At 44.1% G+C, this 18,903-nt stretch overlaps 1 protein-coding gene across 4 annotated transcripts in view; it reads right to left on the bottom strand.

The window, feature by feature from the left end:
- NEDD4L (NEDD4 like E3 ubiquitin protein ligase) overlaps nucleotides 1-18,903 on the bottom strand; it is a 339,936-nt gene that overhangs the window by 162,631 nt on the left and 158,402 nt on the right. Inside the window, exon 1 of one of the 4 annotated variants that reach the window (XM_036874902.1) lies at nucleotides 4,920-5,012. The exons of the other annotated variants lie outside the window; for them this stretch is intronic. Coding sequence (XP_036730797.1) covers nucleotides 4,920-4,936 — 17 coding nt within the window. The 5' untranslated portion in view covers nucleotides 4,937-5,012. Of the gene's footprint in view, nucleotides 1-4,919; nucleotides 5,013-18,903 lie in introns of those variants that run through there. 4 annotated transcript variants of the gene reach the window in all.

The following is an 18,903-nucleotide window of genomic DNA, read 5'->3' as shown; positions in this document are numbered from 1 at the left end:
AGAAAAGGTCCCAGAAGACTGTCCAATGGGAAATATATCCACAGGACAATATAGAATCAGTATAATATATGCACACTTTCAAATTTACCACACAACTAAATTCTTATTTCATTATCAGCTTTTACTGATCTTAACTATTTAACTGGAATAATTAATATAACCTCAAAGCTGTAAGTTTTCAAACAAAGACCAAGTTATGCCTAATATACTTGTATATTCACTTACCAAATGCTCCACAGACTTATCAGTAATTCCTGCCTAGAGAAGGGTTATCAGCTGGAAAATATTTATGCAAATTGTTTAGCACAAAGGGTAATAAACTTCTACAACGCTACAGAAGTAAAACGGACAGGAATTCCAAGAGGTAGGTCAGGCAGGAGCTCTATAGATGGGGCAAACGTGTTAATAACAGATGCAGAAATGGCTATCAAGGAAGAGTTCACTATGCATGGCTCTCCCAGTTCACCATCAGAAAGGAGAGCCACACCCCCTGCCAATATTTTCCTTCAGGCCCCACCCTGGCAAAAGAATCCTGGGCTGGCTGACAACAGGTTTGAATCTTAGGAGTCCTGTGGATCTGAATGACTGTGGGACCTAAACGCTAAATCTTCCCTAAAGACGTTCTTTGAAAACCACAGAGTCCAGTTCTACTGTTTACGCAATATGTACTCTATCCTCTAGCAGAAAGAGAAAGGAAATGTGCTCCATCTATTAACTATCCAGGCCAGAGAAGGCAATCTACGTGGGGCACAGGCAAAGTCACCACATCAGAAGTCTTGTGTCACAGAGACTACGAATCCTACAACAAATTATGAGGTTGAATAGATTTATCATTGGAACTTTTTTTTCCATTGAAAGTACAGTTGATTTACAATGTTATGTTAGTTTCTGGTGTACAGCAAAGTGATTCAGTTATACATACATATAATAGTTTGCATCTGTTAATCCCCAACTCCCAATCCTTCCCCCCCCCCTTGGTAACCACAATCTGTATCATGGAAACATTCGAATATTCCCCATCAGTACCCCTCCCCCTTCTTAAAACAGGCTACTGCTCACCTTTTTCCAAGTACCTGTTGAGGGCTTCATTCCTACGCTCACTTGGCAGGACCTACACTCTGATGGTGTCTGCTCACGGTAATGATTAACCAGAACAATTCAGAGTACCTCCCTACCCCCTCCCCGTTGTACGTGCACTCAGACAAGGACTCCACCGCAGTGCAGACGTGTGGATTCCAGCACACGGCACCACCACGGTGGCTGGACTGCCTGCAGACGTACGGAATTCCTGTGCAGAGGTTCTCACGCTGTGGCAGGCATCAGAATCACCTGGAGGGCTGGTTAAAACACAGATTGCTGGGCCCACCCCCAGAGTTTTTGATTCAGATCCGAGGTAGAACCTGATAATCTGCCTTTCTAACAATTTGCCCATTTGGGCACCCCACTTTGGGAACCCCTGAGACTCTGTCTTTTCCTCTTTCTTTCTCCAGCATCCAGCAGAATGAGCTCATTCAACTCAGTACTTGTCTCCACTATCCAGCCAGGCCATCACTCCTGAGAGGATGGGAGGAGGGTACAGGCAGCTCATATCTACTGGATGCCCAAGACTCTGCCTCTCTGGGTGGGCTTTCTCTGACCACTTGATACTGCCCACATTTACTGGGGTCATAGAAAGGGCAACTTACAAGGCCTACCTGTAATTACAATTTACAGTCAGCACCACTTTGTTCATTAGTTCAAGGTGGTGCGGTGAGGCAGCTGAGGAAAGGCAAGTCAGTTCTTGTCTATTTTTTAAAAACACTACCTTGTAATAAGAGGACAGTTGCAAGTACCCTGTAATTATAAGAGCCTATCAGGAACTCAGTTCTGAAGGAAATAAGGCAAGGGGACAAACTCTGAGATGTGATCACCTCATCCGTCTCTCTTTCCTGACATGAGTCTGGTGGACACTGATACCCACTCATCTACTTTCCTCATAGTTAGAGAAGTCAAGCCAATTCAAACTTCTTGCAAAGATACCTTTGTAATTGCTTAATTATATATATATATATATATTTTTTTTTTAAATAAACTAGCTCCCTCCACTCCCCCAATTTATAAAGTCGGTAGCCTAAAAAAACAGGTACGCAGACACATTATCACACTGAAATCACCAAGTACAGGAACAGACTTCCAAAGTCATCACTCTAACACTGAAGCCCATTCCTCGGCTCATCTCACCTGTGCCCTTAGGGTGGAAAAGAAGCCACGCTGCTCAAGCAGAGGAACTTTGACCTTGATGCCAAAGTGGAATCAACACCGAGCTGCGTGGAAGAGGGCAAATTCTAAGGCACAGAACTACTCAGGGAATTCAGCCTTTATTCACTAAACAGGGAGAAAAAGATGCTTTTAGTTAACTGTGGAAGAGCCGTGGGTGCCCAGAGCACAGCTTGTGCCTGACGTCTACTGTCACCGCGTGCTCTGGGTGCCGGGACTGAAGGTGGGCGCTCGGAGGTTCTCAGGGGCCCTCAACAGCAGCGACGGACACTGCAGAGACCTGCAGGGCTCAGCGCTCAGGAACAAAGGTCTCGAAGAAGGAGCTGCCATGCAGATGAGTAAACAACAACTATGCCGAGAGCAGCCTTGTGGCACCAATATTCCTGGGTATACAGGGCAAGTGGTGGAGAGAAGAGGAATCCGAGGACAGCTCAGGAGACAAGTCAACAGCTCCTATGCACATCAATAGCGACCTCTCTACCTAAGGGTTTACTACGTGCCAAGCACTGTCCTAAAGAATTTCTGCACAATCCTTCCTTTAACGTAGGTAGGAACCTTCTAGACTTCTCAGGGATGCGAGTGATGGTAGTGCCAAAGGAACCCAGGCCAGTTTTCAATGTAAGAATCTTTCTTCTCACGGGCAAGATTCTCTGAGGGGAAGGGATTCCTGCCCTACAGGAGGTTAACACGAGATGTGGCAACTTCTCAAGTCTGAATAGGCAGCTCCCAAGTGACAGCCATTCAGTGAAGCAGCTGCCAGGGCACCAGGAAAGTCAGGAGGCAAGGGTCTCGAAATCAGCACTGGCCTGAACGCGGCAAGAATGGAGCGCCTCCTTGTGAAACCATTCCCTGTGTTACGGGCTCCACTGTGTCCCCTCAAAACGATATGAAACTCCAGAGCCTCAGAATGTGACCTTATTAGAAAAAAGGGTCTTCACAGAGGTAGTCAAGTGAAAATGAGTTCATTAGGTTGGACTCTAATCCAACACGACTGTGCTCTCAGAAGAGGGGAAATTTGCGCAGACGTGCGCACAGGAATGAAGACACAGGGAGAAGATGGCCACGTGACCGGAGGAATGCTAAGGACTGCTCCACCACGAAAGGAGAGAAGAGAAGGGGAAGGTTCTCCTAGAGCCCGGGGACAGCATGACCCCACCAACACCTTGATTTCAGCTTTGTAGCCTGCAGAACTGTGAGATCATTCATTTCTACATTTTAAGCCACCCTGTTTGTGGCACTTCATATGGCAGCTTTAGGGAACAAGCAATCCTTTATTGGAAACACTTGCGGCCAAATGTGTTCCAGAACTCTGACTATTTTCTCATTTTAGATGGTCCTAACTATTCCAATTACTGCATAACATTCCCAGTAGGGGCCTGGGGGCAGGACCTACAGCCAACATGTACAAATACTTAAGTGTTTTAGATAAAACCAGAAATACTCCCAAGTCCACTGAGGTCAGATTTTGCCACCAAATGAGTTTTTTACAAACCTACAACAATGTTTTCTTTCCGGGGCTTTTTGGATTTTCAAACTGCATGGGATTATGGGCCCGTATTAGGTTGCAGAATAATACTTAAAATATGTTTACTACAGATGCCGCCCTGCCCAGGACGTTCACACTGCTCTCAAAAGCACAAAAAACTGCGTGTGAAATCCTAGAACTGCTCAGGGAAACAAAAACATTCCCTCAACTCTTAAATAATTGGCCAAATATTTAAAGTTTTATCTTCAAGGCTGTTAAACACACAAACAAACCACTAGACACTTGACCTTTCCAATACAGCGAGTTCTGTACTGTATCACCATAAGGGTTTTTAGAATAAAATTTTAAAAGAGAGGCGCAATCAATTATGCTTCACAGCATTATGGCAGGAAGAAAAAACTATAATCAATAGAAAGAGGGCTGCGTTACATTAAAGCTCCACCCCAATGGTAGGAAGATGAATGTCATGGAGCACATATTTTTTTCCCAGTTACGCAGATAAATACATGGCAGGTACTCACATTTGGATCTCCAGGACCCATATGTTGTCAAGAAGGGAATTTACAGAAGAAACGAAGCCTTCATCAGCATTAAAAATCGTGATTGACTTCCTCACCAGTATGAAGAGCAGAGTCCCTTACAACATCTTCAAAGTTGGATGCACCCAGGAGATTTCTCCTTGCGTTCAGATATTTTTAAATCCTCCCTTAAGTTACCACGTTGGATGAGACTAGATACCGAAGGACTTCTAAAGAGAGCCTGGGGTAGGTTCTAGAATTACAGAAGGTGTGTTTCCTTCCCACACCACCCCCACCTTGTAAGGGTGTTACAGTTTATGCTACTAGATGACTTTGTTTTATGGATATATGTGTTTCTCCCTGTCCCTGCGACCCTAAAGGAGAAAGTGTTAAATAATCACGGGGTAAGAACACAAAGGACAGATTAAGACAATTTACGTAGAATAAAATGTACCTTTCCCATAAAAACTATGGAGGTCAGACCTCTAGTACACTTAAACACAACACAGGATCCTTGCTTTACTTTTGCCCTATGCTTAAGAATTTTTATTAGGCAATAAGTGCAGAATCCAATTAAACCCCCTTGTCAGTAACAGCCACATGTGTTTGATTCCCCAAATATGCCTATCTACCACCTTCAAAGTTTTCAGCCCACTTACCCCTGGTGCATACTCATTTATCGGAGATCCCTTCTGTTTTCTCCTCTTCCTCCTGTGGAAATCCTTGATCCTTCCAGGCTCCAGGCAGCCAGCACCTCCTCCTCATCTTCCCAGAACAAACCACCCTATAATAACCAGCCTCTCTCTGCTCTGCGTTCCTAAGTCGTGACTACAGAGGCCACTCCTCTGCTGTTGACTCACGTGCCTTTCTGTATTGTTTGTCCTTTTTCAAGTGTGTAAATCTTAATATTATACTCTTTAACTGGCTGCAAGTCACTTATGGCCACTGTCTACTTCTTGGGCAAGTCTGCATTCTCCATAGAACTGTGCAGAGAACACGCCCTCAATAAGTATTTCTTTGTTGCTTGACTTCCTACTCATCATATGATAGGGTAACTTCTTCCCAGGGTCACACATTTGGAAACTTTGTGTTGCCTGAGTTGCCAAAACATGGAATTCTCAACACATACCTGATACTGATCAACTAGACACAGAATGTATTTTCTGTGCAAATCTCATTTTCTTAAACTTCCTTCATTTTCTTCACTTTTCCACAGTGTGGGAGCCACAGGGTCATTTCCTAAACTGTCCTGAGTTATAAGCTCAAGTAAATGCAAAGAAATCAGAAAATGAAAAAAAAAAAGCTTCACAGCAAACCTCATCTTCAGCAATATTACCTAATACCCCAAACTAACATTATAAGTCACTTTTGATTAACAAAAGCAAAAACTTTTTAACAAATGTCTTATGGAATTGACACACTCTTGTGTGAGAAACTTAAATGTTCAATTCTAAAGGACACAAAAAATATTAATGTTTGAGGACTAAGGGAGAAAATAACAGAACAGTTAATTCCAGATACCTGATTACACTGCTGATAATCACTTATAAACAGGAAAGGGAGTTCATATTTTTAAAATGTATCATTAATTCAACACCCATTTATGATAAAAACTCTCCAGAAAGCGGGCATAGAGGGAACCTACCTCAACATAATAAAAGCCATATATGACAAACCCACAGCAAACATCATTCTCAATGGTGAAAAACTGAAAGCATTTCCTCTAAGATCAGGAACAAAACAAGGATGTCCACTCTCGCCACTATTATTCAACATAATTTTAGAAGTCCTAGCCACGGCAATCAGAGAAGAAAAAGAAATAAAAGGAATCCAAATTGGAAAAGAAGAAGTAAAACGGGCACTGTTAGCAGATGACATGATACCATACATAGAAAATCCTAAAGATGTCACCAGAAAACAACTAGAGCTAATCAATGAATTTAGTAAAGTCACAGGATACAAAATCAATACACAGAAATCTCTTGCGTTCCTATACACTAACAATGAAAGATCAGAAAGAGAAATCGAGGAAACAATCCCATTTACCATTGCAACAAGAAGAATAAAATACCTAGGAATAAACCTACCTAAGGAGGCAAAAGACCTGTACACAGAAAACTATAAGATACTGATGAAAGAAACCAAAGATGACCCAAACAGATGGAGAGATATACCATATTCTTGGATTGGAAGAATCAATATTGTGAAAATGACTATACTACCCAAAGCAATCTACAGATTCAATGCAATCCCTATCAAATTACCAATGGCATTTTTCCCAGAACTAGAACAAAAAATTTTACAATTTGTGTGGAAATACAAAAATCCCCAAATAGCCAAAGCAATCTTGAGAAAGAAAAACGGAGCTGGAGGAATCAGGCTCCCTGACTTAAGACTATACTACAAAGGTACAGTAATCAAGGCAGTATGGTACTGGCACAAAAACAGAAATATAGATCAATGGAATAGGATAGAAAGCCCAGAGATAAACCCATGCACCTATAGTCACCTAATCTATGACAAAGGAGGCAAAGATATACAATGGAGAAAAGACAGCCTCTTCAGTAAGTGGTGCTGGGAAAACTGGACAGCTACATGTAAAAGAATGAAATTAGAACACTCCCTACCACCATACACAAAAATAAACTCAAAATGGATTAAAGACCTAAATTTAAGGCTAGACACTATAAAATTCTTAGAGGAAAACCTAGGAAGAACACTCTTTGACATAAATCACAGTAAGATCTTTTTTGACCCACCTCCTAGAGTAATGAAAATAAGAACAAAAATAAATAAATGGGACCTAATTAAAATTAAAAGCTTTTGCACAGCAAAGGAAATCATAAACAAGATGAAAAGACAACCCTCAGAATGGGAGAAAATATTAGCAAACGAAGCAACTGACAAAGGATTAATCTCCAAAATATACAAACAGCTCATGCAGCTCAATATCAAAACAAAAACAAAAACAAACAACCCAATCCAAAAATGGGCAGAAGACCTAAATAGACATTTCTCCAAAGAAGATATACAGATTGCCAACAAACACATGAAAGGATGCTCAACATCACTAATTATTAGACAAATGCAAATCAAAACTACCATGAAGTATCACCTCACACGGGTCAGAATGGCCATCATCAAAAAATCTACAAACAATAAATGCTGGAGAGGGTGTGGAGAAAAGGGAACCCTCTTGCACTGTTGGTGGGAATGTAAATTGATACAGCCACTATGGAGAACAGTATGGAGGTTCCTTGAAAAACTAAAAATAGAACTACCATATGACCTAGCAATACCACTACTGGGCATATACTCTGAGAAAACCATACTTGAAAAAGACACATCACCCCAATGTTCACTGCAGCACTATTTACAATAGCCAGGACATGGAAGCAACCTAAATGTCCATCAACAGAGGAATGGATAAAGAAGATGTGATACATATATACAGTGGAATATTACTCAGCCATAAAAAGGAACAAAATTGGGTCACTTGCAGAGACGTGGATGGACCTAGAGACTGTAGTACGGAGTGAAGTAAGTCAGAAAGAGAAAAGCAAATATCGTATAATAACACATATGTGTGGAATCTAGAAAAATGGTACAGATGATTTTATTTGCAAAGCAGAAATAGAGACAGAGATGTAGAGAACAAACATATGGACACCAAGGGGGAAAGGGGGCTGGGATGAATTGGGAGATTGGGATTGACAAATATGCACTATTGATACTATGTATAAAATAGATAACTAATGAGAACCTACTGGACAGCACCGGGAACTGTACTCAATGCTCTGTGGTGACCTAAATGGGAAGGAAATCCAGAAGACAGGGGATGTAAGTATACATATAGCTGATTCACTTTGCTGTAACAGTAGGAACTAACACAACATTGTAAAGCAACTACACTTCAATAAAAATTAATGAAAAATAAACTTTTAAAAAGGTATCACTAGCTCATTATGCACCACTATAAACTTTTACTCCAACTGTACAAGTTCTCAGTGTCTTTTTTCATGCTTTTGTCATCTGTCGCTGATCTTTTCCCCAAGCCTGAAAAGGTTTCCTTTCAAAATAAAGACATGTAAACTTCAACGCAGCTGTGAATTTTCACACACCAAACAAACTCTTAAACAGCCCTTAATAAAGGCACATTATTGAGAAAACATTCATTGTAATTAACCTCACAATTTTTTATTGAAGTATAGTTGACTTACAATACTGTGTTAGTTTTAGGTGTAGAGCAAAGTGATGCAGTTATATATATATTATGTATATGTATATACGTATCCTTTTGCAGACTCTTTTCCATTACACGTTATTACAAGATACTGAATATAATTTCTGTGCAGCTGACATGGATGGAGGTACCGTCCAACAGTGATCATAATTACATCAAATATAAGCTACTTGTGGATGTGGCCGGTGCCACCACAAAAGTGAGATGCAATCTCTCTCTTCACTGGGTCATTGGGGGGAAAGTGTGTTAGATGATCCCAAGCAAGTGAGCATGCAGGTAGCATGTCTGTTTGCAGTGAGTCTCCTTATAAATGAACACAAAGCGATCAGAATGCAAGAAACAGCATGAGGAGGGAAAGCTCTGCATCCTAGCCAAATGCCGCTTATTAGCTGCTAATTAGATTTACACTCTATATATTCGATAGTCTGTAATTTTGAGAAAATTTTAAAAGGCAACTAGGTCCTCCTATGGAGAACACAGAAGAAACGAGCCCCCTGATTTTACGTGATTGGTAAAGATGTTCTACAGCAGGGCTTCTAGCACTTGGCCATGCATAGCAATCACCTGAGGATTCTGTTTAAATGCATTCTGATTAAGGAGGTGTGAGGTGAGCCCCGAGAATTTGCATTCCTAACAAGCTCCCAGGCGATACTGCAGGTGGGTGTAGCAAGGCTCTAAGGGTGATTAGAATACAGCGCATTCAGGAGAGAACCGCAGGTGTGGAAAAGTGCACGGATCTCACATAAAGAGCTCACACTGGGACGTCCAGACCAGAGAAATACAAGTTTATATGTTGGTGCTCCCCAAGGCCTTATCTTTGACCTCTTTTCACTCTACAATGCTCACTGGGGGGGCTCACATCCCGCTCCTCTTCCATGACTATGAACTGCTAAGTGGCAGCCAAGTTGACTCCAGCCAGGACCCTAAGCTTGAGCACCAGAAAAGCAAGGAGGGAACCCTTCTGGTGATCCCAGCCCGGTGATGATGCACCCCAGCCGCAAGCCCTCACCTCCCCTGTTCCACATCTTCTTCATGCAGCCAAGTATTAACCTAATCACCCAAGCCAAACACATGGGAATCACCCACTCTGAATTGGTTCTTTGTAACCTCAAAGACAGAGTCCAGACGACCGTGGCATCCAAGGTCTGCCAGCTCTAGCCTCTGCTTGCCCCTCCGAGGTCATCTTCCACGTGCCTTCCACACTTAGTCAAGGGGGAGCTTCGTTTAGTTCTCCGAGCTAAGTTCGAGCTAAGCTAAACTTCGTTTAGTTCTCCGTTTCCTCTGCTGGAAACGCCCTGATCCCACCCGGCCTGCACTTGACCCTCACTCGACCTGAAAGAGCAGCTCAACTGTCTCTGAGAAGGCTTCTTAATGCCAAACCCCACGCCTGCTGGCAGAAACCGCCCAGTACAACCATCGTTTACTTATGTGTCCGTTACTGCGACTGGCCTAGAAGCTCCTTGAGAACAGGGCCATGTCCCGGTCACTTGCGTATACGACATTCGGTCACACAGTAGGTTCCCACAAGTAACTGCTTTACAGGGTACGGTGATGGCGCAAGGGTAGGTTAGGCACGGGGGGGGGTGTGGTGGTGATGTGTGGTGCTGTGGGTAAACCTCAGCTCCGTGGTAAGCAAAGACTGGGAAATATCACCGGACGAATCACGGAACACACAGAATTCACACGCTGGGCAATGGCCCTCTCTATTATTTTCAAGCATAATACCGCTAAGAGAGGGGTAAATCGGATGGAAATACAACAGCCTCACTCACAATTTCTTGGTTCTATTTCTCATGTCATGGCTGAAACCAAGAAATCCAATAGTAATGGAAAGGAAGCCGAAAGTGAAGGATTATCTGCTCTGAGGGAGTCTGAGTGAGAGGCAATTAATAAAGGATTGAGGCTAAGTAAGACCACTGTGGAACATGCAACCACGGCACGCTGAGTGCTGAAACCCAGAGTGGCAACTAGGCAGGGACACTCGCCACGTCGAGGAACAGCTTGTAACGAGCTCCACGGAGCCAGTCCCCGGTGACCAGAGCTCTCTGTGTAACCGAAGACGGAAGCTCGGCCCCGACCTGTGGGAAAAGTCTGTAAGAAAGGCTGGCGATGAGACCTTCCCCTCAGGGTCGTGAGAGCCACCCAGCCAATTCCATTCTACTAATGCTTCAAGGTGGGGCGGGGCCACCTCCAGACAACTCACCTCAAAGTATGGATGACTCAGAAGAAATTACAGCCTCCTGATGACCCAAGTCAGGACCACAAGGGCACCCGGTGGCTCCCCTCACGGCCCCTCAAGGCTCAAGTGTCTGGTTTCCTCTCCTGCTCCTTCACTCAGTACATTCAGGAGCACCTACTATGTCACAGACACTGGCCTAGGCACCTGAGATACACCAGGGAAGAAAACGTTTGAACCCCCTACCTTTGCGGACTTTCCCCTCTAGCAAGGGGAAACAGGTGGTAAACATACACATGACAAATACTAAAGAGAAAAGAAACACAGCAGGCAAAGGGGACTGACATTGGCAAGTGGAAGGAGCCACTGGCTGTTGTTTATTAGGACGGTCCCGGGACCTGTCTGAAGCAGTGATTTTTGAATAACTTGCAGGAAATGAGAAATCATTAAGTGGAAGACCCTCACAAAAATTTAACAGTTGCACATTTGACAAATATAGGATTTTTTTCCTTCTTTAATGGCTGCCTTGGTTTACTTGATTTAGGGTAACATAGCAACGTCATTGAGGGCATGCACCCTGGAGTAAGACACACCAAGTTTGTTTTCTAGTTCTGCCACCTGAAACTGGAAATAATCGGATGTCATGATGGCTATCAGCTAATCTCATCAAATGGTAAGGGAGGCCTCCAACCCTTTACTTCAGCACTTGGTGAGCTGCAGGTGTCTGCAGTCGTCCCACAGCTTCCCTGATCCCGAGCACAGCACAGGAACTTGTGGCCATGACGACCTGAGAAACCCGGAACACAATGCCTTTTTCTCAGCGATGCTGGGTTAAGTGCAGGAAGTATGGACGGCGTCTCATAAACGTACTGTTCCGCGCGTGTTCACATTCACCCGTCCCTCTCGTATTTCACCTATACTTTCAAAATAGTAACAAGCCTTTCCAAGGCTTGGATCCATAAGTTGCTAAAATAAATTCTGACTTGAAAAATGAGAGCTCAATGTTAGAGGTCACGTAACTTAACGTGACTCCATTTGGCAATTGACAGAACTCGTGTCATGTCAACGGTCCAGCCCCAAGTTCAACCCTTCGCCTCTGTATCTAGGCTGCCACACCGCTTAGAAGGCGGAATAATTCGTTCATTCTGGGCTACTCCATAGATGCGCATGTGCCTGGCTTCCAACATGCATGAGATGAGATAAACATGTTTGATGGGCGGAAATACTTTTTTTCCAGGAAACATCTTTTCATTCTGCTCTAATAGATCAGTGGCGGATTTTTACCCTTCTAGGCACAATAATGCATAGCTTTCTATGGGAAAGATGTTTTAAAGGGTTTTTTAAAGCAGGTTTTCTAACCACTATCCTAGCGTCGGCCACAACTTTCAAATTAACCGAAAACAGCCATACTGGAAAATGTTAGAAAGTACCATATGAAAGAAAAAGAAAAAAGGCTTGTCCACCCATGCAGTTGTTATTCCCGTGCTTGGTTATCATATGCTCCCTTGGTTACTATCGGCTGAAGCTCCCTGCAGATGCCGTGCGGCCCGAGGGCCTGGGCACCGATGGGCACTGGGCCTCCCCAGCACCCAGCTCCCAAGTGGCCCCCCGAGGGGCTCCAGGGCACATTTGTTGAATAAATAACCAAGCCTCGCCTCAAGAATGGGAGGCCGTTTAGACCCTTACTGGTGTGCTCTTCATCTGGAGCTCACAAACTGCTCTTTTTATTTTGTTCTCTGACCACACTTCTCCCCTCCCCCACAAAAAGCAGCCAAGCCAAATATAGATTGTTCACAAGCATGACAAAAGGGTGATTTAATTACGATGCGGGCGATACCTAGGATGGGGCAACTGCAGGAGGCCTGCAGCTCAGAGCAGATGCCAGGGAGGGAGGCCCGGGTGCCTCACCCACGCGGGCTCCGCTGAGCCTTACTGGGGAGTCCGTGGGTCTCAGCCTTAAACTGGTGGTTATTGCTGGCTTTGTCATCAAAGCTTTCTGTCCTGTGTCATGCTCAAAATCTAATTTTCATGGCAACAGCCCTGCAGTGGGTGACGCCTCATCTCCTGGATTTGCAGTTCCGCGTAAGTGACAGGGCCCTGGTTTGGTCTTCTCATTCTCACTCACTCTCTCTTTCTCTGACAGGCATACCTTTCAGCTGACATAATCTTTCTAGCCACTAAATTCTTTATTTCCTTCGGAAACAGAGTTCCACTGGCACACACACACACATGCAGGGAAAATCACTCCATCTTCAGTGTGTGGCCTCCCGTTAATGAACAAAAAATTTAAAAGAAAAAAAAAATTTTTTTTAACTAGCTAACAAAATTAGGGGACATATTTTTGCCAGTCTGATTAATCTGACCCATCAATTAAATCATAATTGTCTTTGATTGCCATCCTCGCTCAGCCCCATGCTTAAGGGCTGTTAAAGTATGTATTTAAAAATAAAATCAGGCAAGTGAAAACAATACGAGACAGGGGAAGAAACAGTCAACCTTTTAAAAGAATTTTAGCTCCACGAAAACTGCCAAGCCTAAGTGAAAAACAGGTACCCCTCAATGTCTAGCACAAAGATAATAAATATTCGGTCACTGACAGACTCAAAGAATAAGGAGAAGACGAATTATTTCAAAGTAACGAACACAGTATTACAAATGTCCTCAATAGCCTTGTCAATGAGTTAAAATAGTCACACAACTATATTATCAGACAGGACAGTGTCCTTCAGACGTATCACTCACTAACTTCACATACAGTTAGACCCTTGAAAAACCTCAACACAACAGGGCAAGTAAGAAAAAGTGGGACATATTAAAATGCCTTAAAGCCCGCCACACCACATTTTCCTTTCACGAAGCTGGAGACTTCCTTGAGTCTCAGGCTAGTCTACTTAGCATGGTAGATCTCGGCCAAAATCAACTCGCCAACCCTGTTAACTGAGCTGCATGTTCAAATCCCTGCACTGGAAAATGTTCCCACAGATCACAGCCCCAGGACTGCACCTGGCCTCTGGTCCAGAATCTGTGACCAAATGCCCTCCATAATGTGACGGGTTTCCAGTCCCTGACCTGAGTCAGAGGTGCTTTATGATCACATGTGACCCGGCTGCCTACAGCAGAAGGATGAGTAACAGTGAAGCGAGCAGGACAGCTTACATCACTGCAGGTGGTGCTTTTTTAATGTGTTTCTATTCAACTCCATTTACCCCACTGGAATCTATCATCTCTGAGCTTCCACTTAGTCTGAAGTGACACCGCTAACTGCCTCTGGGAGGTGAGGCTCTGTCACGTGTCCATGTGCTGTTCCAAAAATTTCCACGGACGTGTCCGTTCTCTAGGAGAAGGAAAATCAACCCTTTGTTTTCAGGGGTAATGTCAATCGGGAGCTGGAATTTTAACCTTTTTCCCAGTAACTGCTTCTAAGATGAATAAGCAGCTCACAACTCTCTCGACAGCTGAGAGGACAGCTGGTGGTTACCTGGAAAGATCTCGTGATTATTTTGGCTGATACTGTTGCGGCGACAACAGTGAAGCAGGAAGGATTTTCTCTACGATCTAGACCTCAGGCCTTTAGAGGAGCCAGGAACAAAGCCAGCCACCTTTGACTCCAGGAGGGCAGCTGGGGGTCTCAGCCAGGCCTGACCCCCAAGTCCTGGCCAGCGGGCGGGATGGCACGGGGAGCTGCCTACCTGTGACCCCATCTACCTGGATACAGAGAAAACCCAGCCAAGGGCGGAGGGCACACAAATATTGACTGTAGGCGAAGGCATGTCAAGTGACCCTCGGTGGAATTCTGAGACACTGAAAACATAGTTGAGATAGGTTTTGAAAACACCTGGGAACTTGTGCTTCTGGCATCACCGTGAAGGTGAATAAACTCAGATGCCCCTGGGATCCGAGGCGAGAGGCCAGCAGGCAGGCTACGAGCCCACCTGTACAATGAGAAGCCCTGGACGTTGCTAGAGCATTAAATCATCATTAACTCAAAACACACAGGAGGGAAATCACAAGGCGGCACAGACTTCTGCCAAGGTGAGAAGAGTGACTGCTCCTGAAAATCGACTTGGAAACGCCCTCAGAAGTACAGGCTGATGTACTGCCTCGAGCGAACTACAAAAAATCAGAACAACCCTCCCACCCCAACGCAACCATCATAACCCCCAAAGTCTTATCAACTGCCTCTAAGATGCTGTCAGTAAGTACACAGGGCTCACCATATCCACCAAACAAACCACTTCAGAATAAAACTCTTATATTCCTCAAGTAGCAAATTCCCATCATTCTGTTCCTGCCTTCATTTGATATCTTTAAGTTATATTCCACAGTGATAAGAGAATGTCCTAAATGTGGTGTTTTCTAAAATCAACATTTAGTTGCACTACAAGACTCCCCCCACACGCAAAAAAAGCCTTTTTAAATTAAAAAAAAAAAAAAACCCCGCAACAACTGTACATGAGAATCATTCCCGCTGCTTTTCTTCTGTCTAAATAGAAAGCATTTCCTTTTCCTGTCTTCTTAAAAATTTTACCATCATCTTCCTCAAATTCCCATGGGAATGAAAGTTCGCCTCTTCCTCCTCACAAACATTTAGAAAAGGTGGGGGGGGAGGGAGGCACTACCACATAAGTCCTTTAAACTCCCTCTTATAGTTTAGTTGCTTGCTTTTTCTTTGATGGGCACAATCTAACTTGAACACATGTAAACAACATACTTCACAATGTGAAATAAAGAGTAACTCGGATTTGACTACAGGCTTGGCTATTTCACCTTGCTGATACCTTTTTGCCATCATTTAACATTAGGAACACTTTTCTGAACGTAACCTGGCTCGTTAATATAAAGGCGTGACCTGCACTCCAATCCATTTTAGCAACACACAGACATACACTAACTAGTTAACAGTTTATGAATCATCATCAAATGAGACAGTAAAGAAACAAAAATCACGTGTTAATCGTAACGCACATCCATACGTATGAGTACTAAGGGTGGGAAAATGATAACAAAACCTAAAAGGAAACCAGATGAATATGTTCTGGGCTTAAACTTTTGCTCTGTCCAATCAAAAATAACAATAACAATAATAATAAATGCATTTAGAATAAGTCATGTAAGTCAAACATTAAGGGGAAGAAAGATTTCTATCACTACCAACCAAAACTTCAGATATAAACCACAAATCATTCTCCAAGCAAACCATTTCATGACCTAAGATGTTATTTCATCTGAGGCCAAGTACAGCTGGTGTCTCCCTCTTCTCCAGTGAGATTGTTAAGTCAGAAATACTCAGAGAAAACAGAGATCCAAAACAAAACAGGAAGAAAAACATAACTGTTTCCTCCCCAACCAGTGATTTCTAAATCAGAGAACAACATTCACAGAACTTAAGTGGTCGACATTTTCCATTATTTCCAAAAAGAAAACAAGAGTATCCATTGTGCTCTCATCTTCGGAATCAAAAGTGTACATTTTTCTAAATAGCCAAGACAGAGATAAGAAAGCTGAGAGCAGAGAATCAGGAGAATTCAGACCACAGTTCTTTCCACGTTTCATTTTTTTGCTGCCATCCTGTCTATGCATACGGAGAGCAAAGCTGATCAACTACAGCGAACTCTGAACACCAAAAAGAAGTAATTTACAAAGGGAAATCTTGCGCTAGAATAATGCCACCGATACAAAAAGTACTACATCAAAAGCAAACTCTGTGCCAACAGTAGATGTTATGCATTCATATAATAAAAGCAGACAGTGGAGTGTTTGTCCTTACCTATAGCCTGTCCTCAAGGCTCATGAAAAGCAAGCCACCTCTCCTGCCGGAAAGCGCCTGGGGGGCTAGCGCTGCAGTCACAGTTGGGACTCTACCTCCGCGACCCTTGGGCTCCCAGCCCCAGCTTCCTTCCCGGTTTTGAAGCGCTGCCCCCTCACACCTCTGCCGATCCTCGGGAACCACCACCAGCAAGTTTTAACACAAATGAGGAGGAATGCCCCGAGCTGGCTACTTATAATGATGATTCACTTCAATGACAGCTAGAAAGAAATGCTTGTTGCTGGAAAAGGAGTTGAGTCAACTCCACCCCTACCGTAAGGATTAAGTAACTCCACGCAGCTCAGCAATTAGCTGAAACAAGCCGCCGGGTGCCCTAACGTGAGGATACCCGCAGCGCTGCTTCTCCCAGGGGCAGTTCTCAGCGGGCAGGGAGAGGAACCCAGGGCTACCAAACAGGATGGGCAATAGCCAGCGTGCACACGGTTTCGTGAATAACCGTAACTTGGGCTAGACTGTTTGTTCATTTAAAGCTGTTTCCGAGTTTTCTGGGAAGGCAGGCAGTAGAGGTCTGTCCTTCACCTTTTACAGTGAACTCGGCTTCTCTCCAGTTCCTGCGTGGGAGGCTGCACACCAAGCAGGCTGACAGCACAACCTGCTGCCAGCCCTACCTGCCCACCAAGAACTGAACGTCTTCGGGGGGGAGGGGGGGAAGCAGGGCAGAATAAAGGTAACTATGATGCAAACGACAACACCAAACAGAACTGACAGGTTGGGGGCATTTGGTGTCATGAGAGACAGCACCACTCTGTAAATCCACCATCTCTGGTGTGCAAGCCCAATGAACTCATTGGGTGCCCTACGGCACAGGTCGAGGGCAGAGTGAGGTCGGCAGAGCTCACCTGGATACTCTTCAGCACTGTGTCCTCCTTAAGGGGTACAGCTCAGCCAGCTGACCACCCTTTACTGAACTCCCGAGGCCAAGTAAGACGTGTCTTCTTTCCCTGGCTAGTGACCGGCACCAGTTACAACTCTTGGCTCTTACCTGAAGCAAGTCAACTCCCACTCTACAACCCCTGCAGGTGCGGCTGCAACCGGAAGTGCTCCCACTTGTAGCAAAAAGCTAACCTTCCACATGATCCCAAACGTTCCTGGAATGTCAGCTGAGAAACGATAATCTAGGCTTTCAAGTTCCCACAGGTGTTGGAAGGCTGGGATTCCCAGAGGTGCTGGGACGACAAAACAGGTCACCAGGGGAGCCAGTGACCTCTAGTGGCTGGAAGGGTCACTGAAGGCTTGCTGGAGAAAGTCCACACCTGGTTATCCAGAAACCCTGTCCCCAAACACACCCTCAGAGACGCAGGCCGACAGGTCCAACCATTTTCTGTAGAACTTTCTAAACAACGAGAGAAATACCCCGAGTTTTTAGTACTGAGCAGGTGAGGACACACAAGTGCAAAACAGTGTAATTTAAGAGCAGGAACTCTACCTTCCTTGACTAAAATTAGTAACTAAAATTAAAAAATTAAGAGGTTTTACATTCACACACTGACTGGGAGGTTAAAAAAAAATAAGAACCACAATATAGTATACAAAAATATACCTAAACAAGCTGAATAACAATTTTCCTGATGCCTTAAAGATAAAAGGCACCTATACTTCCCATGAAATATTACCCAACTGTTACGGGCTGAATCGTCCACCCACAAATTCTTATACTGAAGTCCTAACCCCAGTACCTCAGAATGTGACTATGTTTGGAGGCTCTAAAGAGATAACTGAGCTAAAATGAGGTCATTAGCATGGGTCCTGACCCAGTGTGACTGGTGTCCTTCTAACAGAAAACTTGGACAGACAGGTACAGCAGGAAGACAATGTGAAGGGACAGGGAAGAGACAAGATGGCCATCTGCAAGCCAAGGAGAGAGACCTCAGAGCAAACCAACCCTGCTGACACCTTGATCTCAGACTTTCAGCCTCCAGAACAGTGAGACAATAAATTTGTTGTTTAAGCCACTCAGTCCGTGGCACTTTGTTATGGCAGCCCCAGCAAACTAATACCCTAATTAAGTGATGATTGCACTCCAAGTATTCATGCAAAAAAATGAAGATAGAATTCAGATTTCTGATTAACGACCATTCTCCTTTTAGTGTGTTTACTCCCTCCCTGTCCACAGAGGCTCTGCCTTGAAAAATGCGTAGAAAAACCTTATTCTGGACGAAGGGGGTAAAAAGCCTACACACCTTTCAGACTCCACTTTTGCCTCCTCTATTTAGTCAGGCTCAACGACGAAGTGGTCTCCATCCACATCTTATTTACTCCCCAACGGACAATCAGCTTCTGCCCAATCTCCACTAACAACGCAACCAAACCTCGGCAACTACAATCCTAGCGCTGAATTAGGAAAGGCTAACAATGAAGGAAATGCTAGAAGTCTCTTTAGTTCAAGTCCCTCTGTCT

This window comes from Balaenoptera musculus, chromosome 14, assembly GCF_009873245.2.
Source record: "Balaenoptera musculus isolate JJ_BM4_2016_0621 chromosome 14, mBalMus1.pri.v3, whole genome shotgun sequence".
NCBI classification, from domain to species: Eukaryota; Metazoa; Chordata; class Mammalia; order Artiodactyla; family Balaenopteridae; genus Balaenoptera; species Balaenoptera musculus.
The sequence above is the reverse complement of the archived record's forward strand: the minus strand, read 5'-3'. Positions and strand labels throughout refer to the sequence as shown.